Source organism: Dendrobates tinctorius, unplaced genomic scaffold, assembly GCF_039654945.1.
Source record: "Dendrobates tinctorius isolate UK_male_01 unplaced genomic scaffold, ASM3965494v1 ptg000009l, whole genome shotgun sequence".
NCBI classification, from domain to species: Eukaryota; Metazoa; Chordata; class Amphibia; order Anura; family Dendrobatidae; genus Dendrobates; species Dendrobates tinctorius.
The window spans coordinates 8,413,666-8,434,607 of record NW_027361677.1 but is presented as its reverse complement, the minus strand read 5'-3'; the positions used below and the strand labels follow the sequence as shown (position 1 = coordinate 8,434,607).

General features: G+C 43.0%; 1 protein-coding gene across 1 annotated transcript in view; it reads right to left on the bottom strand.

Annotated features, from left to right (window-relative positions):
- MAF (MAF bZIP transcription factor) overlaps window positions 1-20,942 on the bottom strand; it is a 63,186-nt gene that overhangs the window by 27,805 nt on the left and 14,439 nt on the right. Inside the window, exon 2 of the mRNA XM_073582621.1 lies at window positions 11,568-11,628. Coding sequence (XP_073438722.1) covers window positions 11,595-11,628 — 34 coding nt within the window. The 3' untranslated portion in view covers window positions 11,568-11,594. The remainder of the gene's footprint in view (window positions 1-11,567; window positions 11,629-20,942) is intronic.

Sequence of the window (20,942 nt, the reverse complement as noted above, 5' to 3'; positions counted from 1 at the left end):
ATTATACACATCATGTCATGATCCAGGACGGGGTTTCGCTTTGGCCCGTCCTGATCAGACTGGGGGTTAATTGTTCCACCTCTCTCTGGCAGAGGGCGGCTATTTAATGCTCACTGGACCTAGGTCCGGTGTCAGTTATACTCCTGCCCTCGGCTGAGTTAGTTGACCTTGTGCGTACGTGTGCCTTGTGCCTGATATCTTGCTTGTTTGGTTTTGATCCGGTTCTGTCCCTGTTACGAGTTCTGCCTGCCCCTCTTGTACTGCGCTACCTCTCATGTATGACTCTCTGCTTGTGACCCGACTTCTCTCTGCTCGTCCCCTTGGTGCCACGTCGCCCTCTTGTGTATGACCTTTGGCTTTGTCTGACTACCCGTCTGTTTGTCCCTCCTGTGCCTCATTTGCCCGTACTGTTGTGACCTCCGTTTTGCCTGACTCTGAGTTGTTGTATGGTGTCCTGTCATATCTGAAAGCAGGATGCTAAGCCCCGCCCCCTTGCAGTCACCTGACCATAGGTCCTGTGCCAGCTTGCTAACTTCAGTGTCCGCAAGTCATGTGCCTCTTTACTTTCCGGCGCTGACTGGACCCTGACACTAATAGTTTGAAGCACGCATTCTCACCTCTGCTGCCCTGCTCCACAGGTATCTTTTAGCACTGTTTCTGTACTCAGGACACGTGCACTGGGTCTGTGAGCGAGTGTAGTGCGGTGTCTCTGACACATCAACTCTATAAATTTATGAAGACAACTCCCCATCCAATGGTAATTTGTGCAGGCCCAGCTCCTGGTACTACTGGCAATCAGATGATCCAGCTCCTGGAACCACTGGTGATCGGATGGATCATCACAGATCTGGCTACTGGAACCAGTGGTGATTGGATGGATCATCACAGATCTGGCTACTGGAACTACTGGTGATCGGATGGATCATCACAAATCTGGCTACTGGAACCACTGGTGATCGGATGGATCATCACAGATCTGGCTCCTGGAACCACTGTCAATCAGCTGATCAGCACGGATCTGGCTCTTGGAACCACTGGCAATCAGCTGATCAGCACAGATCTGGCTCCTGGAACCACTGGCAATCAGCTGATAAGCACAGATCTGGGTCCTGGAACCACTGGCAATCAGCTGATCAGCACAGATCCGGCTCCTGGAACAACTGACAATCAGTTGATCAGCACAGATCTGGCTTCTGGAACCACTGTCAATCAGCTGATCAGCACAGATCTGGCTCCTGGAACCACTGACAATCAGCTGATGATCACAGATTCAATTCCTTGAACCACTAGCAAATTAGCAATCAGCTGAAAAGCATAAATTCAGTTCCTGGAACCACTGGCGATCAGCTGATCAGCACAGGTCTGGTTTCTGGTACTACTCTAGTAGCTATTACCTGTTATCACCAGATTTCTCCTACAAATACCAGTAAATAGATGATCGTGTATACATGGACATACTGGCTCCACTAGTGCTACAAACGTTCATACTTAATACCCCCATACACTTTAGATAGCTGTCTAATACTACAGCACTTTACAGACATTGTCATTACTGTCCCTATTGGGGTTTAGAATTGAACTTTCCTCTTGTCTTTAAAGTGTTGGAAAAAAGCCAAGCAAAACATGTCCCCACAAGACCATACAAACGCCTTGTGGGATTTGAGCCCAGGACCCCAGACCTCCAAAGCAACAGTGCTAACCACTGAGCTATCTCGTTGACCTAACGTGTATGGGGCTCCACCAACTCTCCCCCAATAGATAATGTCAGTGGAGAGAAGGATTTAATCTGTTGGATTTTCGATGGACGATCCTTTGGTTCTCCTTGAGAAAAGCTGCTGCCAGTGGAGTCATGCAGTGATTCTTTCATACAGAACACAGTAAAACAGGGCTGAGCCAAGAGTTCTTGAGTATGAGGTTGTCGGAGGCGATAGCTCACTAATGTGCATAGGGTTCTTTAGTAGCTCTCCGCTTTGAGGAATAATTCCAGCTGGCACTATCTCATCTATGAGGTCCTATGCCCCAATAAACCATATGGACACGAATTCTAAGAATGAGCCCTCCCTCTTAAATATAAAGGGTACTACAGTTTTAAACAATTTTTGAAATGTTGTAGTGCCTATAGTATTGATCTATGTGGGTTTGAACCCTGAGACCCCCATTGATCCCTCAAGAAGAGCGATGTTGGTATTTGTTAGAAAGGTAATTGGATCATACACTGCTTTGCTCATGTGCAAGAATGAGCTGAAAACTTCTGTTTCTTGGTTGAAGAAATTGTTGGGAGTCTCAGGATTCAAATCCTCATGGATCAATGCTACTGAATGCAGGCTACGACATATTGAATAATTGTGTAAAAATGTGGTTACACTTTAATTAATACATAATATTTTAGGCCAAGAAATGAAGGTCACACAGGAGGCCCTGGGCCACAATGTAAGATCTCTCTGGGGCCTCCAAACCTTTACGTGTCATGGGACATCCTATTCATTAATTAAAAGATAGGAGTAAACAATGGGTCCCACCCGGATGACGACAAGAGGGTGCAGTAGTGCATGAAATTGTAGAAAGACCAAAAAAGTGATTAAGTAATAATTCTAAAGATATAAAATACATCCTCGTTACTATTAGTAACACTACGGCATCCCCTGCAGAAAACTATGGAGCTTCCAGTAATAGATCCTTAAATCTTAATTGCCGTGAAAGTCGTCTCACCGATCACGGAAATTACATTATGATCAGCGCGTCTAACTCAAGTTCTACAACTTCGCTAACATCGTGCTCCAGGTTGTCACCGAGACAGATCACCTCAACTCTTCTGTCTCAATCCGCCATATATCTAAACTATGAGTTTGCATAAATGTTCTGATGAAAGTGTACATTTGATCAACAGTATGAATAAATCTGATTTATCCTCCTGGTAAGTGTTTCGTCTCAATTTGTGCTTTTAATAAATGTGTAGTCAAGGACCGGAACAGCCGGTTTAAATCACTTTCAGGCAGTTACACTGGCAGTGAGAATACAGTGCAAAGTACTGCTTTCTAAGGAATCACTGGGAAGAGGAAAATCCTGCCATTTATTTACCCATAGGGACAACACGAATCTTGGGTGAGTTCAAGGCTGAATGAGACCACTAGTTAAATATTTTCCCTAGTATAATGTCATATATAGCTTATGTTGGTCATATATGTGATATAATGAATCTCACTTATGATAAAATAATCCAACCATTCAAAATGTCAATGTCTGCTGTAGGCAAGTATGGGGCATGTTGACTTTTGACATGCACAATCATTCAGTTGGCCAGAAAAACAGCTACAAATGGGGCATTGAAGCGCCAAACTGTCAGCATGCACCTATGACCCTTAAAAGTTCTATTAAGGGGGTTGTCCAGGATTGGAGCTCAAGTCTATGTGACTGCAGACTTGTGAGTACTCGCAGTGTGCGGCACTATCATTGTCCGGTGCTGATGCTGGGAGCGGGAGGTCACGTGACCCCAAGTATGTGATTTGCATACTTACGACCAAATTCAGACTAGACATGCACGTCTAGTCGGCATGTGACGACATGTATGCAAATCACATACTTGCGGTCACGCGCCCACACACTACCGGCGCCGGTGAATCCTGACAGCTCGTACAGTGTGACGATGTTCACATGTCCGTCTATTTTTGCTGACCGAGTGGTCAGCATAAAATCATGAAAATGTGTTCAACTTTATCCAAGTCTTGGATCAAACTCATCACAGCAAGACTATGGATCCCACCCATGTGCCGTCCTTTTTTCACGGATCGTTTGATATGAGGAGCTTGAGAAAACTCTACGTTTTTTTTCTTCATCTGAGAAATTCTAACCAAACTCTGAAGTTTTTCAAGAAGTTTTTGGAGAGGAAACTAACCGGAATCTCTCCAAATTCTCCTCCAAATCACAAAACACCTAAAAAAACGTTGAGTTTCTGCTCTGAGCATTCATCAAAAAGACTTTGTGGCCCCTGATAGTAAAAACAGACCAAACTCTGATAGCACTCTGATCAAAAACACGGATGAAGTTAGGACACGAGAAAAATCAATGATGTGTGAATGAGTCCTTAAAGGGAACCTGCCACATAGTTTTATGGAATCCGGCAGCATTATTTCATTAACAATTTTGCACTGTATGCCTTCTATATCCTCTGTGTTGCACTGTTGCTTGCTTGCTGCAGAATGAGATAACTGAGAATCAGTCAGTGAGCTTGTTCTGTTGGACTTACTGGCGAGTTTGTAACACTTTTAGCTCCTCCCTCTTTCCCCACCCACTCTGATATTTGACCTCGCTCTTCGCTCATGACCTGCCAATTCCTGTCTGAGATTCTGCACAGGCACCATCATTGCCCACAGTTGTCTCGTCAGAGAATCCATGCACAGATTGATAGTCTGGATCTTCCAACATCATCAGGAGCTTAATGCGCATACGCCACTCCTGTGATGAGCCCGAAGAATATAGACTTCAGATTATAACAGAAGCGTCTGCTCAGCTCCTAAATCTGTTACCTACTCATTACACACGAAAAACGTGATTTTTCAAAACGTCTTAAATGTTTTATTAGATACTATCTAAACACCTGGGACAAAGACTTAGGTCACAAATCACTGCTGACCAATGACAACACACTAATAGAATAGGCGACGCCCACGAGGAGCTGTCTGAAGACAGGGAACCCCTCTACATTCATACAACAGCTTGGACAAGAAGACCAGAGAGCGTGGAGTCATAGATGAAGCCTCCATTTGTAGTCAGATATGTTTAGCTGATGTTTCAGAAGTGGACGGAGCAATGCGGGGTAATGTTCAGAGACGCCTTAATCCAAGCTGGCGTTCTCACAAGCACAATTATACTACGTAAGATATGATACTGTTTAATTGCATGTTTTTTTGTCTTGTCACCTGCATTTATTATCCCAGCACATATGGATGGTGTTCATTAATAATTCCCCAGTACGGTAAGTCTCAGAGCCCTCCGGTATCAATGTATCAGATGTTTCAGGAAACAAAGCCGCCATTTCTAGAGCTTCCATTTCCCTCTAGATTCTAGTCTTATGACCAGAGGTTTATCTCCTTCCCCTCGCCTGTCAGTCACTGATCACATCTGATTTACTCCAAATTCTACACACAAAGCTGTGACTGGAAAGATTCCTTACGGGAAGTCTCTCGTAACCATTGTAGTCTGTGTCCTTTTACTCATGACTGCCTTTAATTACTAGAAGTGTCCATTATACCCCTTTGTGTCCAGTCTTACTTAGTAAAATCATCCATTAACCCTTTAATGTCAGCCTTACTCACAAGAGGTGTCAATTAACTCTAGAAGATTCCCTTAACCCTTTGTTACTACATTTACTACCGAAAATTTTTCCTTTTTCTATCTATTTATCTATAATCTACTATCATCTGTGTCTTTCTCCATAGTATGAACCTGTCTCAAGCAATGTCACTAGTGTTTATACAGCGGGTGAAACAAGGGTGGAACACGTCACCAATTTTCTAAGTAAATATATTTCTAAAGAGGCTATTGACATGAAATTTTCACCAGATGTCGGTAACAGCACATCCAATCCACACGGGTAAGGGAATCACCATAGATTTTCATAAATTACGTTATGTGTAATAATGACAGATGACACAGGTAAGAAGTATTGAACACGCTTACTGAAATGTATTTAATACTTTATATAAAAGATGAAGCTCTAAGATGCCTCCTGTGTGGAGAAACTAGTCGCAGGCATTGCTCAGGTGAGATTTTGCCCCATTCATCCACACAAACGCTTTAAACGCTTTTCACATCCTGAAAGTCCCGTGGGCTCTTTCTGTGAACTCTGAACATTACCTCCTTTTATACATTTTCTATTTGATTCCGGTCCGGTGATTGGCATAGCCATTCTAGCCGTTTTGTTTTCAGTTTCCTTGGCTGTGTGTTTGGGATCATTGTCTTACTGAAATGTCCACCCTCATTTCATCTTGATCATCCTGGTAGACAGCAGCAGATTTTTATCAAGAATGTCTCGGTACATTTATTTATTCATCCTTCCTTTAATTATATGAAGTTTGCCAGTGCCGTATGCTGAAAAACAGCCCCACACTATGATGTTCCCACCTCCAAACTTCACTGTTGGTATGGTGTTTTTGGGGTGATATGCAGTGCCTTTTGGCCTCCAAACATGGTGTGTCTTTTGTCATCCAAAGAGTTGAGTTTTGGTCTCATCTGACCAGACTATATTCTCCCAGTATGTAACAGGCTTGTCTAATTGTTGGTGCACAAACTTTAATTGAACTTGAACATGCTTTTTGTTGAGCAATGGAGTCTTGCATTGTGAGTGTGCATACAGGGAATGGAGATTGAGTGTATTACTTATTGTTTTCTTTGAAACAATTGTACTTGCTTATTTCAGGTCTTTCTGTAGCTCTCCACAGGTGGTCCTTGGCTCTTGGACAACTCTTCTGATAATTTTTTTACTTCTCTGTCTGAAATCTTGCAGGGAGCACCTGGCCAATGCCTGTTCATGGTGAAAAGATGTTCTTTCCACTTTCAGATTATGGCCCCAAGAGTGCTCTCTGGAATCTTCAGTAGTTTAGTTACTCTTCAGTATCTAATGCCATCAGTATGTTTTGCAACAATAAGGTTTCAAAGGTCTTAAGACAGCTCACTGGCTTTACTGATCATGAGATATTTCCTGTGTGGCACCTTGGAAATGAGATACCATTTTATAGGCCATCAGCTGAACCAGCTGATATTATTTTTCACTAAGTGGCAGGATTGGTCTCTGATTACTGATAGATTTCAGCTGGTGTCATGACTTTTCATGGCTTTTTGCACCTCTCTTTCTTCATATTTTCATTACTTTTTCTCTATGTTATTTCTCATTATTACATATAACTGAATTTATGGACTTCTATGGTTAAATTTTCTTTGTCTGTGTGGATTGGTTGGTTTGTTACCGACAGCTAGTGAAAATTTCATGTCAACAGCACCTGTAGAAATATATTTTCTTACAAAATTGGTTCAATAAGGAATAAATTCTTGGACTTTAAGTGCGCTGCCAGACAGATTCAATAACCACACAAGGTTAAAAAAGTTAACCCTTTAATCCCTACGTGTTTCGAAGCATAACGCTTCTTCTTCAGGGGTTGATACATGACTACAGAGAGCTGTCATCGCATTTATACATACAAGATTCAAATTTGGCGCCCTCAAAGACACGAGGTGCGCCGAAAAGGTCAAAGATCAAAGTAATTCAAGCGTCAAGAGTTCATAAAGGTTAAACATTCCCTAATTAAAAAATAAATCTTTATTATATTTTGCAGATAAAAGAAGAAAAAAAGAAAAGAAAAAAGAAAAAATATAATAAAGATTTATTTTTTAATTAGGGAATGTTTAACCTTTATGAACTCTTGACGCTTGAATTACTTTGATCTTTGACCTTTTCGGCGCACCTCGTGTCTTTGAGGGCGCCAAATTTGAATCTTGTATGTATAAATGCGATGACAGCTCTCTGTAGTCATGTATCAACCCCTGAAGAAGAAGCGTTATGCTTCGAAACGCGTAGGGATTAAAGGGTTAACTTTTTTAACCTTGTGTGGTTATTGAATCTGTCTGGCAGCGCACTTAAAGTCCAAGAATTTATTCCTTATTGAACTGTGGTGCGGTTCCGCTGTGGACCGTTGGACGTGCAGCAGGCTGACTTACTATGCAGGCTTTACTTTCTCTTTGAGAAGGCGAGTATAATACTTTCAGTATTTGTACATTTTACCCGGATAAGACCCTATTGCGCTTTTGTTTCAACCCTTTAGTGAATATAACTTACAAAATTGGTGACATATTCAATACTTATTTTACCCACTGTATATATCTGTCATATGCAAGGTTCACTCTGTGGACAAAACCTTGGCCACATAGGCTTTTGGAGTGCTGCTTCCATTTCGATGTTTATATTATCAGGTTTGACATTTACCTGGGAGGTTTTATACACAGACTTATTTTTTTGCCATAAGTCGATGCTGCTTTGTTCTCTAGCTATATATCCACCCTTTTTTCATCTTTCTTTCTTTCTTTCTTTCTTTCTTTCTTTCTTTCTTTCTTTCTTTCTTTCTTTCTCTATATATCCACCCTTTTTTCATCTTTCTTTCTTTCTTTCTTTCTTTCTTTCTTTCTTTCTTTCTTTCTTTCTCTATCTCTCTATCCACCATTTTTTCATCTTTCTTTCTTGCTTTCTCTTTCTCTCTATCCACCCTTATTTCATCTTTCTTTCTGCGGTAATATCTTAAATGACATTCTGTTCTGTTCTTTTATGTAACCTGATATTACAGATGTAGCACTGGTGATTTTGTACAATGGGTAACGTCATTTACTTGGTTCTTTTACGACTTCGGTTAAATTTATTAATCTTCACTCATTAAATAACTACGATACCAAAAAATGCAACAATATAGCATATTCTGCTCTTCTCCTTGTGCATATATGGAGATCAAGGGTAAAACTGGGGCAACCATTTCAAAGGGAATCTGTCAGCGAATTTTTGTTACGTAATCTTAGAGCAGCATTATGTAGGGGCAGAGACCCTGATTCCAGGGATCTGTTACTGTTATTTTATTACTGCTGCTCCCCAGAGTATTCAACTTTTTGTTTTAAATCATAATTGTTATGGTCTTTACGAAGTGGGCGTGGCTCCCAGGATCCTCAGGGGCCTGACTTTAGGCTGCTTTGCATAATTACCTTGTGAGCCACGTCCCTTGTAAATACCATAAAAATCAGCACTAAATAAAACAGTCCCTATCTCTTGAACCGTATGGTGGATTTATAAAAGACGAAAAGCGTCATAGTCAAGGGAGCAGCAGAGCTAAAATACCATGCCTCCGCTCCGCCGACTAAAAATGGAGATGAGTAAGACTAAAAGACGCCAGGAAGATGAGATACAATGGACCATGGAGAACAACCATTCAGCATGCATACGAAGGTATCACAAGGGGAGCACTATGAGAAATAAAGGGGGAATACCACCCCCGGTATAAAGCCTTCATAGACTGACAAAAGCACTGTCATTTCAGTTATGATTCACGTCGGGGCCATCAGATGACTGAGACGCGGCCATGGTGGGGCAGGGGTTTTTTTCAAACTGATTGTTAATTGATGTGGTTTGTTAATGACCATGGAGTTCTGTGGCTGAACCTGCAAAGCCACGAGGCTGTTCACAAAGAGGAACCAATTAACAATCAATTGTTAACAATCAATCTGAAAAAAACGCCGACCCGCACAATATATGGCAGCGTCCTGGACCGTACAGCGGCTGCTGATGGGACCGAACCAGTAGGAACGCAGCCGAGGATTACTGATCTACATGCAACTAACAGACCGACCGCTAGATTGGACTCATACTGCTTTATTATCTATCTATCTATCTATCTATCTATCTATCTATCTATCTATCATCTATTATCTATCTATCATCTATCTATCATCTATTATCTATCTATCATCTATCTATTACCATGTAAACATTATAGGCCTCTGATTTTTTCTATCTATAGATATATGGCAGACTTGGAATGATGAAGGCCTCGATGGGAGCAGATTAGTAATTAATTTACAAAAAAAAAAAAAAAAAGAAATGAATGTTCTGTCGTCTGTCCGGACCTTGTGTGTGATGCATCTGGATTTCCTTGCCCAAATTTGAAAAAATATAAGTCATCATCATCTGCCAATAAGTCTCTTTTTTTTTATCCTTTTAGCCCCCAAAATCCACTCATAAATGTAAAGCACAATCTAGACATAAAAGCGCACGCTGTGTAGCGCAGACACTGGCGCACAATTTGCTCCGGTGACACTGGCGTCGGCGGTGACTCCCGTCTGCGGTGCGCTCTCGCCTGCGGTGACTCCCGCCTGCAGTGCGCTCTCGCTTGCGGTGACTTCCGTCTGCGGTGACTCCCATCTGCGGTGCGCTCTCGCCTGCGGTGACTCCCGTCTGCGGTGCACTCTCGCCTGCGGTGACTCCCGTCTGCGGTGCGCTCTCGCCTGCGGTGACTCCCGTCTGCGGTGCGCTCTCGCCTGCGGTGACTCCCGTCTGCGGTGCGCTCTCGCCTGTGGTGCGCTCTCGCCTGCGGTGACTCCCGTCTGCGGTGCGCTCTCGCCTGCGGTGACTCACGTCTGCGGTGCGCTCTCGCATGCGGTGACACCCGTCTGCGGCGCGCTCTCGCCTGCGGTTACTCTCGTCTGCGGTGCGCTCTCGCCTGCGGTGACTCCCGTCTGCGGTGCGCTCTCGCCTGCGGTGACTCCCGTCTGCGGTGCGCTCTCGACTGCGGTGACTCCTGTCTGCGGTGCGCTCTCGACTGCGGTGACTCCTGTCTGCGGTGCGCTCTCGACTGCGGTGACTCCCGTCTGCGGTGCGCTCTCGCCTGCGGTGACACCCGTCTGCGGTGCGCTCTCGCCTGCGGTGACTCCCGTCTGCCGTGCGCTCTCGACTGCGGTGACTGCTGTCTGCGGTGCGCTCTCGCCTGCGGTGACTCCCGTCTGCGGTGCGCTCTCGACTGCGGTGACTCCCATCTGCGGTGCGCTCTCGCCTGCGGTGACTCCCGCCTGCGGTGCGCTCTCGCCTGCGGTGACTCCCGTCTGCGGTGCGCTCTCGCCTGCGGTGACTCCCGTCTGCGGTGCACTCTCGCCTGCGGTGACTCCCGTCTGCGGTGCGCTCTCGCCTGCGGTGACTCCCGTCTGCGGTGCGCTCTCGCCTGCGGTGACTCCCGTCTGCGGTGCGCTCTCGCCTGTGGTGCGCTCTCGCCTGCGGTGACTCCCGTCTGCGGTGCGCTCTCGCCTGCGGTGACTCACGTCTGCGGTGCGCTCTCGCATGCGGTGACACCCGTCTGCGGCGCACTCTCGCCTGCGGTTACTCTCGTCTGCGGTGCGCTCTCGCCTGCGGTGACTCCCGTCTGCGGTGCGCTCTCGCCTGCGGTGACTCCCGTCTGCGGTGCGCTCTCGACTGCGGTGACTCCTGTCTGCGGTGCGCTCTCGACTGCGGTGACTCCTGTCTGCGGTGCGCTCTCGACTGCGGTGACTCCCGTCTGCGGTGCGCTCTCGCCTGCGGTGACACCCGTCTGCGGTGCGCTCTCGCCTGCGGTGACTCCCGTCTGCCGTGCGCTCTCGACTGCGGTGACTCCTGTCTGCGGTGCGCTCTCGCCTGCGGTGACTCCCGTCTGCGGTGCGCTCTCGACTGCGGTGACTCCCATCTGCGGTGCGCTCTCGCCTGCGGTGACTCCCGCCTGCGGTGCGCTCTCGCCTGCGGTGACTCCCGTCTGCGGTGCGCTCTCGCCTGCGGTGACTCCCGTCTGCGGTGCGCTCTCGCCTGCGGTGACTCCCGTCTGCGGTGCCCTCTCGCCTGCGGTGACTCCTGTCTGCGGTGCGCTCTCGCCTGCGGTGACTCCTGTCTACGGTGCGCTCTCGCCTGCTCTCGGCACAACACTTTAGTGCATTCGATAGGTATTTGGTGAGAGACGTGTGCCGGCCGCCCTTCTTATTTGTTTCTCTTTCCAGGCTCCGAATATAAAGTGAACACGTACCTTTTGAACTTCAGGCATGAACGATTTTCACATCACCGATGTGGAGGATTCCCGAGTGTACCTGGGCCAGCGGATATATCAAAAGAAACAAGAGTTCATGAATATTCACGACTTAATACAGAGAGATCTCACACTTACAGCAACTAAATACACTGATTGTATCTTGTCTCGTATTATAAAACATTTATACCGCGCACCAGGCCCGGAATAAATCTACGTTAACCGCTTCACTGCCTGCCCTGACTGCAGTTACACAGGACTGCACGAGGGACGGCGGCGGCGGCACAAAATCTTATCTAATGTGTGATGTAGCATGTGTGAGAGCAATCTTATATATGGAGGCAAGAAGGGAGAAATAATGCAACATGATGATATATAGACTTACTTCTAGACACAGGTGGTAGTAATAATAATAACTTACAGCAATAATTCATCTAATGCACAATAATAGTAATACCGAGACCAAAACATAATGACAGCTTATCAGTCCATCTGCTGTATAGAGAGTTTTGGGACATCCCCATACATTTATAGATAGATATAAGTTTGAAAAACAGGAAAGAAAAAAAGAAAGGGAAGAAGGAAGGGAGAGAGAGAGAGAAAGAAAGAAGCAGAGAAAGAAAGATGGATAAAAGATGGACAGAGAGAGCTAGACAGATAGAGGAAGGAAGGATGAGAGAAAGAAAAGAAAGAAAGAAAGAAAGAAAGATGTATAAAATAGTCGATGGAGAGAGAGAGACATAGAAGAAGGAAGGATGAGAGAAAGAGAGGAAAGAAAGAAAGAAAGAAAGAAAGAAAGAAAGAAAGAAAGAAAGAAAGAAAGAAAGAAAGAAAGAAAGAGAAAGAAAGAAAGAAAGATGGATAAAATGGTGGTCAGAGAGAGAGACAGATAGAGGAAGGAAAGAAGAATGAGAGAAAGAGAGGAAAGAAAGAAAGAAAGATGGATAAAATAGTCGACGGAGAGAGAGATAGACATAGAGGAAGGAAGGATGAGAAAGAGAGGAAAGAAAGAAAGAGAAAGAAAGAAAGAGAAAGAAAGAAAGAAAGAAAGAAAGATGGATAAAATGGTGAACAGAGAGAGAGACAGATAGAGGAAGGAAAGAAGGATGAGAGAAAGAAAAAAGAAAGAAAGAGAAAAATAAAGAAAAAATTAAAGAAAAAGAAAAGGAAAGATGGACAAAAGGGTGGACATAGAGATAGACAGATAGAGGAAGGAAGGAAGGATGAGAAAAGGAAAGAAAAGAAAGAAAGAAAGAAAGAAAGAAAGAAAGAAAGAAAGAAAGAAAGAAAGAAAGAAAAAAAAGAAAGAGGAACTGGAAAGAAAGAAAATTAAAGACAGAAAATGAAAGAAAGAGAAAAAGAAATAGAAAAAGAAAGAAAAAAGGAAAGAAAGGAAGAAAGAAAGAAAGACAGGAAGTATGAAAGAAAGAAGGAAAGAAAAAGAAAGAAGGAAAGAAAGATGGAAAAAGGTGGATAGATAGATAGATAGATAGATAGATAGATAGATGGAAGGAAGGGAGAGAAAAAGAAAGAAAAATAAAGAAGAAAGAAATGAAAGAAAAAACGAAAGAGATGGAGATATGAATAGCTAGATTATGAGAACTGTACCAATACTTCTGCTTAGATGCTGGGGTTGTGGACGTGTGCACCACACAGCTACAGTACAGTAACCATCTACAGTACAATATTCCTCTTATGTAAGGATTGAGGCTCATGGTAACATATCCTTGGCGGAGCGGAGCCATGATCCCGTATGGACCTACATAATAAATATTCGACAGGTCGTTCTTCATCAGAAAGATGCTACAGACACTTCATCTTTCATGGTTGGGTTTTACATCAGTCTGATAATTAGTGTTGAACAAGCCCCGCATGTTGGGAGTGCGCCATCCTATGCTGCATTTTGATTAAGACCACAACACCTCCGGTTGATTAAACTAAAGGCATATGAATATGTTTATGGAGAAACGATAGGCTGCAAATGATATCTAGCTCTACCTTAAGGTGTCACTTCAAGATTTCCTCTCTCCAGATCCTAGTGGCTGTTATTTTTGGAGCATACGTTCAGGGCTGCCTTAAATGCTACTCTTGGCCCGCTGCCCAGGATCTCTTAAAGCAGATGACATTTTTAGACATTCGGTGTCATTTTCCTCAATATGACCTCTACTTTCATGCCAGGGATGAATCCATCCTGTTATTAATGCATTCAGTTTCATGAGGTAGGGAAAAAAAAAAGAGACGCTATTCAATTTTCACACCTGAATAGAGTCCAAAAAAATTCCTAGTTTGCTCCTGTTACCGTTATGTTAACGAGGAGCTGAAATTCGTCTCTCACTTTACTAGACCTTCAGTCACCGAAAACCCTACAGAAATCTGTTTAATTCATCTATACGCATATTCTCGACAGTATTAGGGAGATATTAACATTTTACAATATGAGACTGCAGAAAGAATAGACTTCGAAGTTGCCCAACGACTCCTTCAAGTCACCCAACAACATGACGGTATTTTAAGGTCAATCAACCAAGAGCCTAGGACCAAGCTACTCTCCGAGTCTTATCTGGGACCTCACATACTATCAAAGTGTCTGTAATTTCATAGGACCTCCCAGCTTTGGTTGTCTTATCTCTACTCCTCACTAACACTATTACACCAAAAGCAAATTTTTATCAGTTTTGCCACTCTTTCTCCTACAAAGTCTGAAATTTCTGTTTCCTCTCCCTTTTTCTCCACTTTTTATACCCTTGGTAAATTTCTGTTCACATTGTGTTTAAACTTCACTTTAAGAAAACTCTTGACGCGTCTGAAGTTTTTTATTGGAATGGTTCTGAGTGCTGAGACCCCCCATTGATCATTAAAAGGTGATCTTACACTAGCTGATTACCGTGAAGATTGGTGTCTTAATAATGGAGCAGTGTAAGAAGGCCGATGAACGAGCAAAACGCTCATTCGTCAGGTGAAATGATTTTTAGGGCCATCACTCTTGGCAGCAAGTTGTCTTGGGTAAGGAGCACATGTGCTGCCAAGAACAATGCGACAGAATGATCTGTTACTGATTGTTCTGTTTGCATTGGGATTGCGGTCAACCCGTCTTGACAGACTGTTACAAGTGTAGCCAATCTACAGTCGGTGATGAGTGTCAAGGAAGAGAAGGGCTAAATCAAGGAAAAGAAGGGCTCAGTTAAAAAGGAGAAGGGCTCAGTCAAGGAGGAGAAGGGCTCAGTCAAGGAGGAGTAGCACTCAAAGTGAAGAAGGGCTCAATCAAGAAGAAAAAGGGCTCAGTCAAGGATGAGAAGGGCTCAATCAAAGTGAAGGGTTCAATCAAAGTAAAGAAGGGCTCAATCAAGGAGGAGAAGGTCTCATTCAAGGAAAAGAAGGGCTCAGTCGAGGAGAAGGGTTCAATCAATGAGAAGAAGGGCTCAGTCAAGGAGGAGAAGGTCTCATTCAAGGAAAAGAAGGGCTCATTCAAGGAAAAGAAGGGCTCATTCAAGGAAAAGAAGGGCTCATTCAAGGAAAAGAAGGGTTCAGTCAAGGAGAAGGGCTCAGTCAAGGAAAAGAAGGGCTCAGTCAAGGTGGAGAAGGGTTCAATAAAGGAGAAAGAGGGGCTTAGTCAAAGTGGAAAAGGGCTCTGTCAAGGAGGGGAAGGGCTCAGTCAAGGAGGGGAAGGGCTCAGTCAAGGAAGAGAAGGTCTCAGTCAAGGTGGAGAAGGGTTCAATCAAGGAGAAAGAAGGGCTTAGTCGAAGTGGAAAAGGGCTCAGTCAAGGAGGGGAAGGGCTCAGTCAAGGAGGGGAAGGGCTCAGTCAATGAAGAGAATGTCTCAGTCAAGGTGGAGAAGGGTTCAATCAAGGAGAAAGAAGGGCTTAGTCAAAGTGGAAAAGGGCTCAGTCAAGGAGGGGAAGGGTTCAGTCAAGGAGGGGAAGGGCTCAGTCAAGGAAGAGAATGGCTCAGTCAAACGTAGCTCTTCTTCCAGACTAGAGGTGGATTCCTAGACTATACCTTAACCCTGTCTTCAGTTTTGTTGGGTAAATGATTCTGCTCCTTCGTTTCAGTAATCAATGAGGTTTTCAGCCCCAGGGCCACTACTAATCGAAACTTTTGAAGAGTTTCTAGGACATGTCAAAATTTTTCCCAAAATTCAGTTACACTTCAAAGTTCATTAGGCATATACACAAGAATGATCTCCCAATATAAGTGCCAAAGCAGCATACATTATTATTTTCCAATGACCATAGTGCAGTTAAGGTGTGTTCTCCTACAATGAACCATATCTGCACTGTGGTTGTATAGGCAGCTAATATAATTGTGAAACAAATATATGCTTAGGGGGTCATTCAGACATCAGTTTTCACATATGGGTTGTATCCGATATTTTCATGGATAGAGCTTGTACCTATTGCAGTTTTTTTTTGCAGACTGAATGGTCCACACCAAAACGCAAAGACATGTCCAAATTCTGATCCGTCTCACTGATAGCACTCGCAAATGTACGTCTATGGGTCTGTGCAGCTCTAGGATGACATCCGTGTGCCGTCGATTTTTCCCTGACTGTTCGACGGGAGAGACTTGAGAAACCTTCATCATTTTTTTTGTTGTGTGTAAGAAAAAAATGAATGAAAAGCGACACTGATCAAAGACTGAAGAAAATCTGATACAAAACACTGATCAATTTTTTGCGTAGAAGTAAAATCACTGAATCTGAAAGAGTAGATAGATAGATAGATAGAAGGAAGGAAGGATGAGATAAAGGAAAACAGAAAGGAAGAGGAAGATGGAAAGAAAGAAGAAATAAATAGAAAAGAGGGAGAAAGAAGGAAAGAAGGAAGGAAAGAAAGATGAATGGATAAAATAGTAGATAGATAGATAGATAGATAGATAGATGGAAGGAAGGATGAGATAAAGGAAAACAGAAATAAAGAAAGAGGAAGATCGAAAGAAAGAAGAAATAAATAGAAAAGAGGGAGAAAGAAGGAAGGAAGGAAAGAAAGAAAGAAAGAAAGATGGAAGGATGGATGGATGGATGGATGAATAAAAGAGTAGATAGATAGATAGATAGATAGATAGATAGATAGATAGGTAGATGTAAGGTTGAGATAAAGGAAAACAGAAATAAAGAAAGAGCAAGATGGAAAGAAAGAAGAAATACATAGAAAAGAGGGAGAAAGAAGGAAAGAAAGAAAGAAAGAAAGAAAGAAAGAAATAGGGAAAAAAGAAAGAAAGATGGAAAAAAGATAGACAGATAGATAGATATATAGATAGATAGAGAGGAAGATAGAAAGAAAAAAGAAAGATGGATAAAAGACAGAGAGATAGATAGATAGATAGATAGATAGATAAAAAGAAAGAAAGAAGAAAAAAGAAAGGAAGAGAAAGAGAGAAGAAAAGAAGGAAGGAAGGAAAGAAAGAAAGAGAAAGAAAGAAAAAAGAAAGGAAGAAAGACGGAAGGAAAAAATAGAAAGAAAAGGAAATAAAGAAAGAACGAAAGAAAGAAAAACAGAAAGAATGATAGAAAGAGAGTGGTGAAAGAAAGAAATATAAAAAAGAGAGGTAGCAGAGGGATGAAAGAGAAATGAAAGGGGGCGTGGGTCATCTAAATATACAATTAAAAATGATGTATCGTACATAAAATCTTTGCTACCTGTGGACTCAGTAGATCTGAATAACGAAGGTCTGGCAGCGATAGACTTATAACATCCCAAAGAAAGAAATGAATGTGACATGTTCTGTCCCTGACCTTACATTAATAGATCTGGATTCCAATACCCAAATTTGAAATAAATAGAAATTATTAGGATCTGCCAACAAATCTGTTTATTTTCCTTTTTATCTCTAAAATCCACTCAGAAAATGCAAAAAGAGGAGAAAGAGAGAAGAAAGAGACGTGGGGGGTAAAAGAAGAAAGGTGTGAGCCTTTTCCAAAATGTGTGGATGGAGGATTATCCCAGGTGAGAGTATAGTACTGTATATTTCGGTATGAATCAGAAATATTTAAGATTTAAAGTGGAAATAATAAAACTAATAATAATAATAATAATAAAACAGCAAAAAATAACAACAAATCATTGTCAGGCAGTAGCTCTAAAGCTACAGACAAGACTTTCTGTTATTTCGTTGCACCATAACTTTTTCTGCGGGTTGTCACTGCACTCTGAGATTTGGTGACTCTTTTTAATCCTCTTTCTTAAGGCGTTATTTGCCGTTACATGTGATTATTATATCATATGGGGAATATTAGTAGTGTAAGTTGATCAACAAAGGGAAGGAATAAGCTACGCCCCGACGCGCGTCAATCACGAAGCGTCCAAGTAACTTATGCCTATGAAAAAAAAAGTCTAAAATGATAACAAATGTAACAAAGCAGCTCCACTGCTTTATAAAAAAATATTAGTAGTGAGAGTCTCTTTCATTTTCAGGACCGGAATACTAATTTTACACCCTGAGATGATGGTTTGTTTTGACAATGCAAAAGAAAATGGGGCCTTGAATGAAGGGTGGGGAAGGAGGTGTAAAACATTGCTAACCATTTTTGCAGATGACTTTGATAACTCTTTAGATAGATGGTCATAATGTGTTAATTACTGATACAATGCATTTTTCTCTGCTGTGCTGGATCGAGTAAGCTCTGCTGTCCCTGTAGATTGCAGCTTGGTAACAGTATCCATTTCTGCTTTTATTATTTCCACTGTATATACGTTGTAGTCAACACTTGTTAGCGGAGCTGATTTGCCAGCTGCCTTCGCTGCCCCCATACATCTGGATTCACATCTGTTCAATGCATCAGACCCCTATGATCTCTCAACTGGAGACTGGGAAATTATTAAGAAATGCTGAAGAAAATGAAGACATATCCCAGTTTTTCTGGAAGTTCTTTAATGTCAGAAATTAATTTCAAACATTGTATGCTCTTAGTGTAAACTGTGAGGAAGTCATCAGAGTTACAAGTCAGTAAAAGGACCACAGGCAACCCCTTCCAAGTAAGTATAAACATAAGTGATGACAAATTTGTAGGACAACCTTAAATGCTAGAAGTCACTACCACTGGTCTGTTCAGACTAGACTAGACTTAAGCCCCTGTCTCAAATAGCGAGATTGCTGATGCGTCACCGATTTTGTTAAGCAACAGCGATCTCGCTATATGTGACACGCAGTTGCGACCGCCCCCCCCCCCCCGCGCTGGATATTGTTGATCGCGTTCTAATGTCCTGGGCCATTTTTTCGTCGTCGGTGTCCCACTGGCCAGCGCGCATCGCTATGTTTGACCTGACGAGCAACCTCGCTGGCGACGCAGAACTCAGGGACGCAGGCAGGAGTCGTCAGAATAGCAGCTGTGTGACAAGGTACCAACGACCGCCGAGGATTGCTGGATGGTTGCTGTGTCGCTGAAGAGATCTGCCTGTTTGACAGCTTACTAGCGACCATTTAGGGACGCACCAGCGATTCTTACCAGGTCGTATCATTGTCGGGATCGCTGGTGCATCGGTAAGTGAAACGGGACCCTTAGTCTGGACTAACTATTCTACTGAGAAATGACAAACTTTCTTCACTCTCAAATTTTGAAATGGGAACCCAGCAACCTCCACAAAATATCCAGTGTCTGGTTGAACATTGGTGTGACCCATTGTTATCTATCAGTCTTTGAGGAACCTATGATCCAATAAAAAAATGCCATGTTTCCAGGGACTAAATAAAAACATTATACCCAACATTTTGAGATAAAAAAAAAATATTTTCCAAGTTGGGTAGAAAAACGCAAGACAAACAAGACAGAAGAAGAATTGAGAACTTCGAAATGTGGTGTTGGAGAAGGATGTTATCAATACCATGGATGGTAAGAAGAACAAGCAAATCAATTTTGGAACAAATCAAGCCAGACATGTCACTCAAAGCAAGAATCAGCTAGGCATGACTTGCCTACTTTGGATACATTGTACGAAAAGAGCAAACACTGAATTAGGACATCATAGTCTGGAGAATAGAAGGAACAAGGCAAAGAGGAAGGCCAGCAACCCGATGGCTTGATACAATCAAGATACCGGCAGACAAGATCCTGGTGGACGTATCTAGTCTTGTACAAGACCGATCTTTCTACAGAGCGTTCATCCATCAGGTCATCATGGCTCGAGACCGAGTCGAAGACCGATGAAAAAAACAAAGAACATTCACCAATAGGCAACAATTTGACTAAAGTTTATACTGAAGAATGTCAAACAAGCTTATGGACAAACCCTTCTTGTTGACATAGACCAAATTTTACCAAGTCTTTCAGTACTACCTGAAAGAGTTTATCAGTAAAAACAGCTAAAAGACCACTTTTCAGGACCCACATCCTAATTGGATTGGAGAGGAGTGTCACTCTGGATGATAGAATAAATATGGACAGTCCACTGGTATCAATAGTAACAGTGTAATCCCTCATTTCTCCTTTAGAGGCACTGCAGGAAAATATAACCTCACTGGGTTCCCCACTAGCGGACGCTATTTGCACAACTTATTGTCAGGAAACCTTTCCAACAAAATGCAAAGTGGACATTGCTTTTACGATTGGGATAAACGCTGGAATCTTGCCGACACCAACAGCTGCCATAGGGAGACTAAGCCTACGTTCCCACGATGAGTATTTGCTGAGTTTTTGATATTACAGATTTTCTGTACCTTTCTGGTAAATTCAGTTACTTGCGGGGTTTTTTCACATCCATTTTTAACCTTGTGTGTTTTATCTCTTTTTGATGTGTCATGCTTTATATAAAGCTGCTGTGTTTTTGATACTTGCTGGCATATACGGCTTTGACGAAACTCTGTTTCGTTTTTTTACCTGCGGACTTTCCACATCTAATGCAAATCTATGGGGAAAAACTGCACTGAAAAACTGAGCGTAAGCGCAAGAAAAATGGTTATGTCGTGGATTTTAATAAGTCAGAGTTAAAGAAAAAAGCGCAATGGGTATATTTCGATAAATCCTACAGCTGCAAGAGGTGCCATTTTTTTCGCTGCAAAAAAAAAATCATTGTGGGAAATTAAAGAGGTTGTCCACTCCTTTTACACTGATGACCTATCCTTAGGATAGGTCATCAGTGTGTGATTGGCCAGGGACCGACGCCCCGCACCCCCAACGATCAGCTGTTATTAGTGTCACTGCCGCCGAATGGAAGTGTTCACTTGCGGGGCCGGCAATCTTCTGATGGAGGGTACAGCACATCCACCTTCTATCACTTTGAAAAAGAGGATGTCCAGTACCAAACCCCGGCCACTACAAGTAAACGGAGCAGCTCGGCTATTGACTACTTCCAACCGGCCACTGATAACACCTGATCGGCAGTGGTGCCTGGTGTCAGATCCCAGCCGATCAGGCATTGACATCAGTATTACAGTATTTGACAA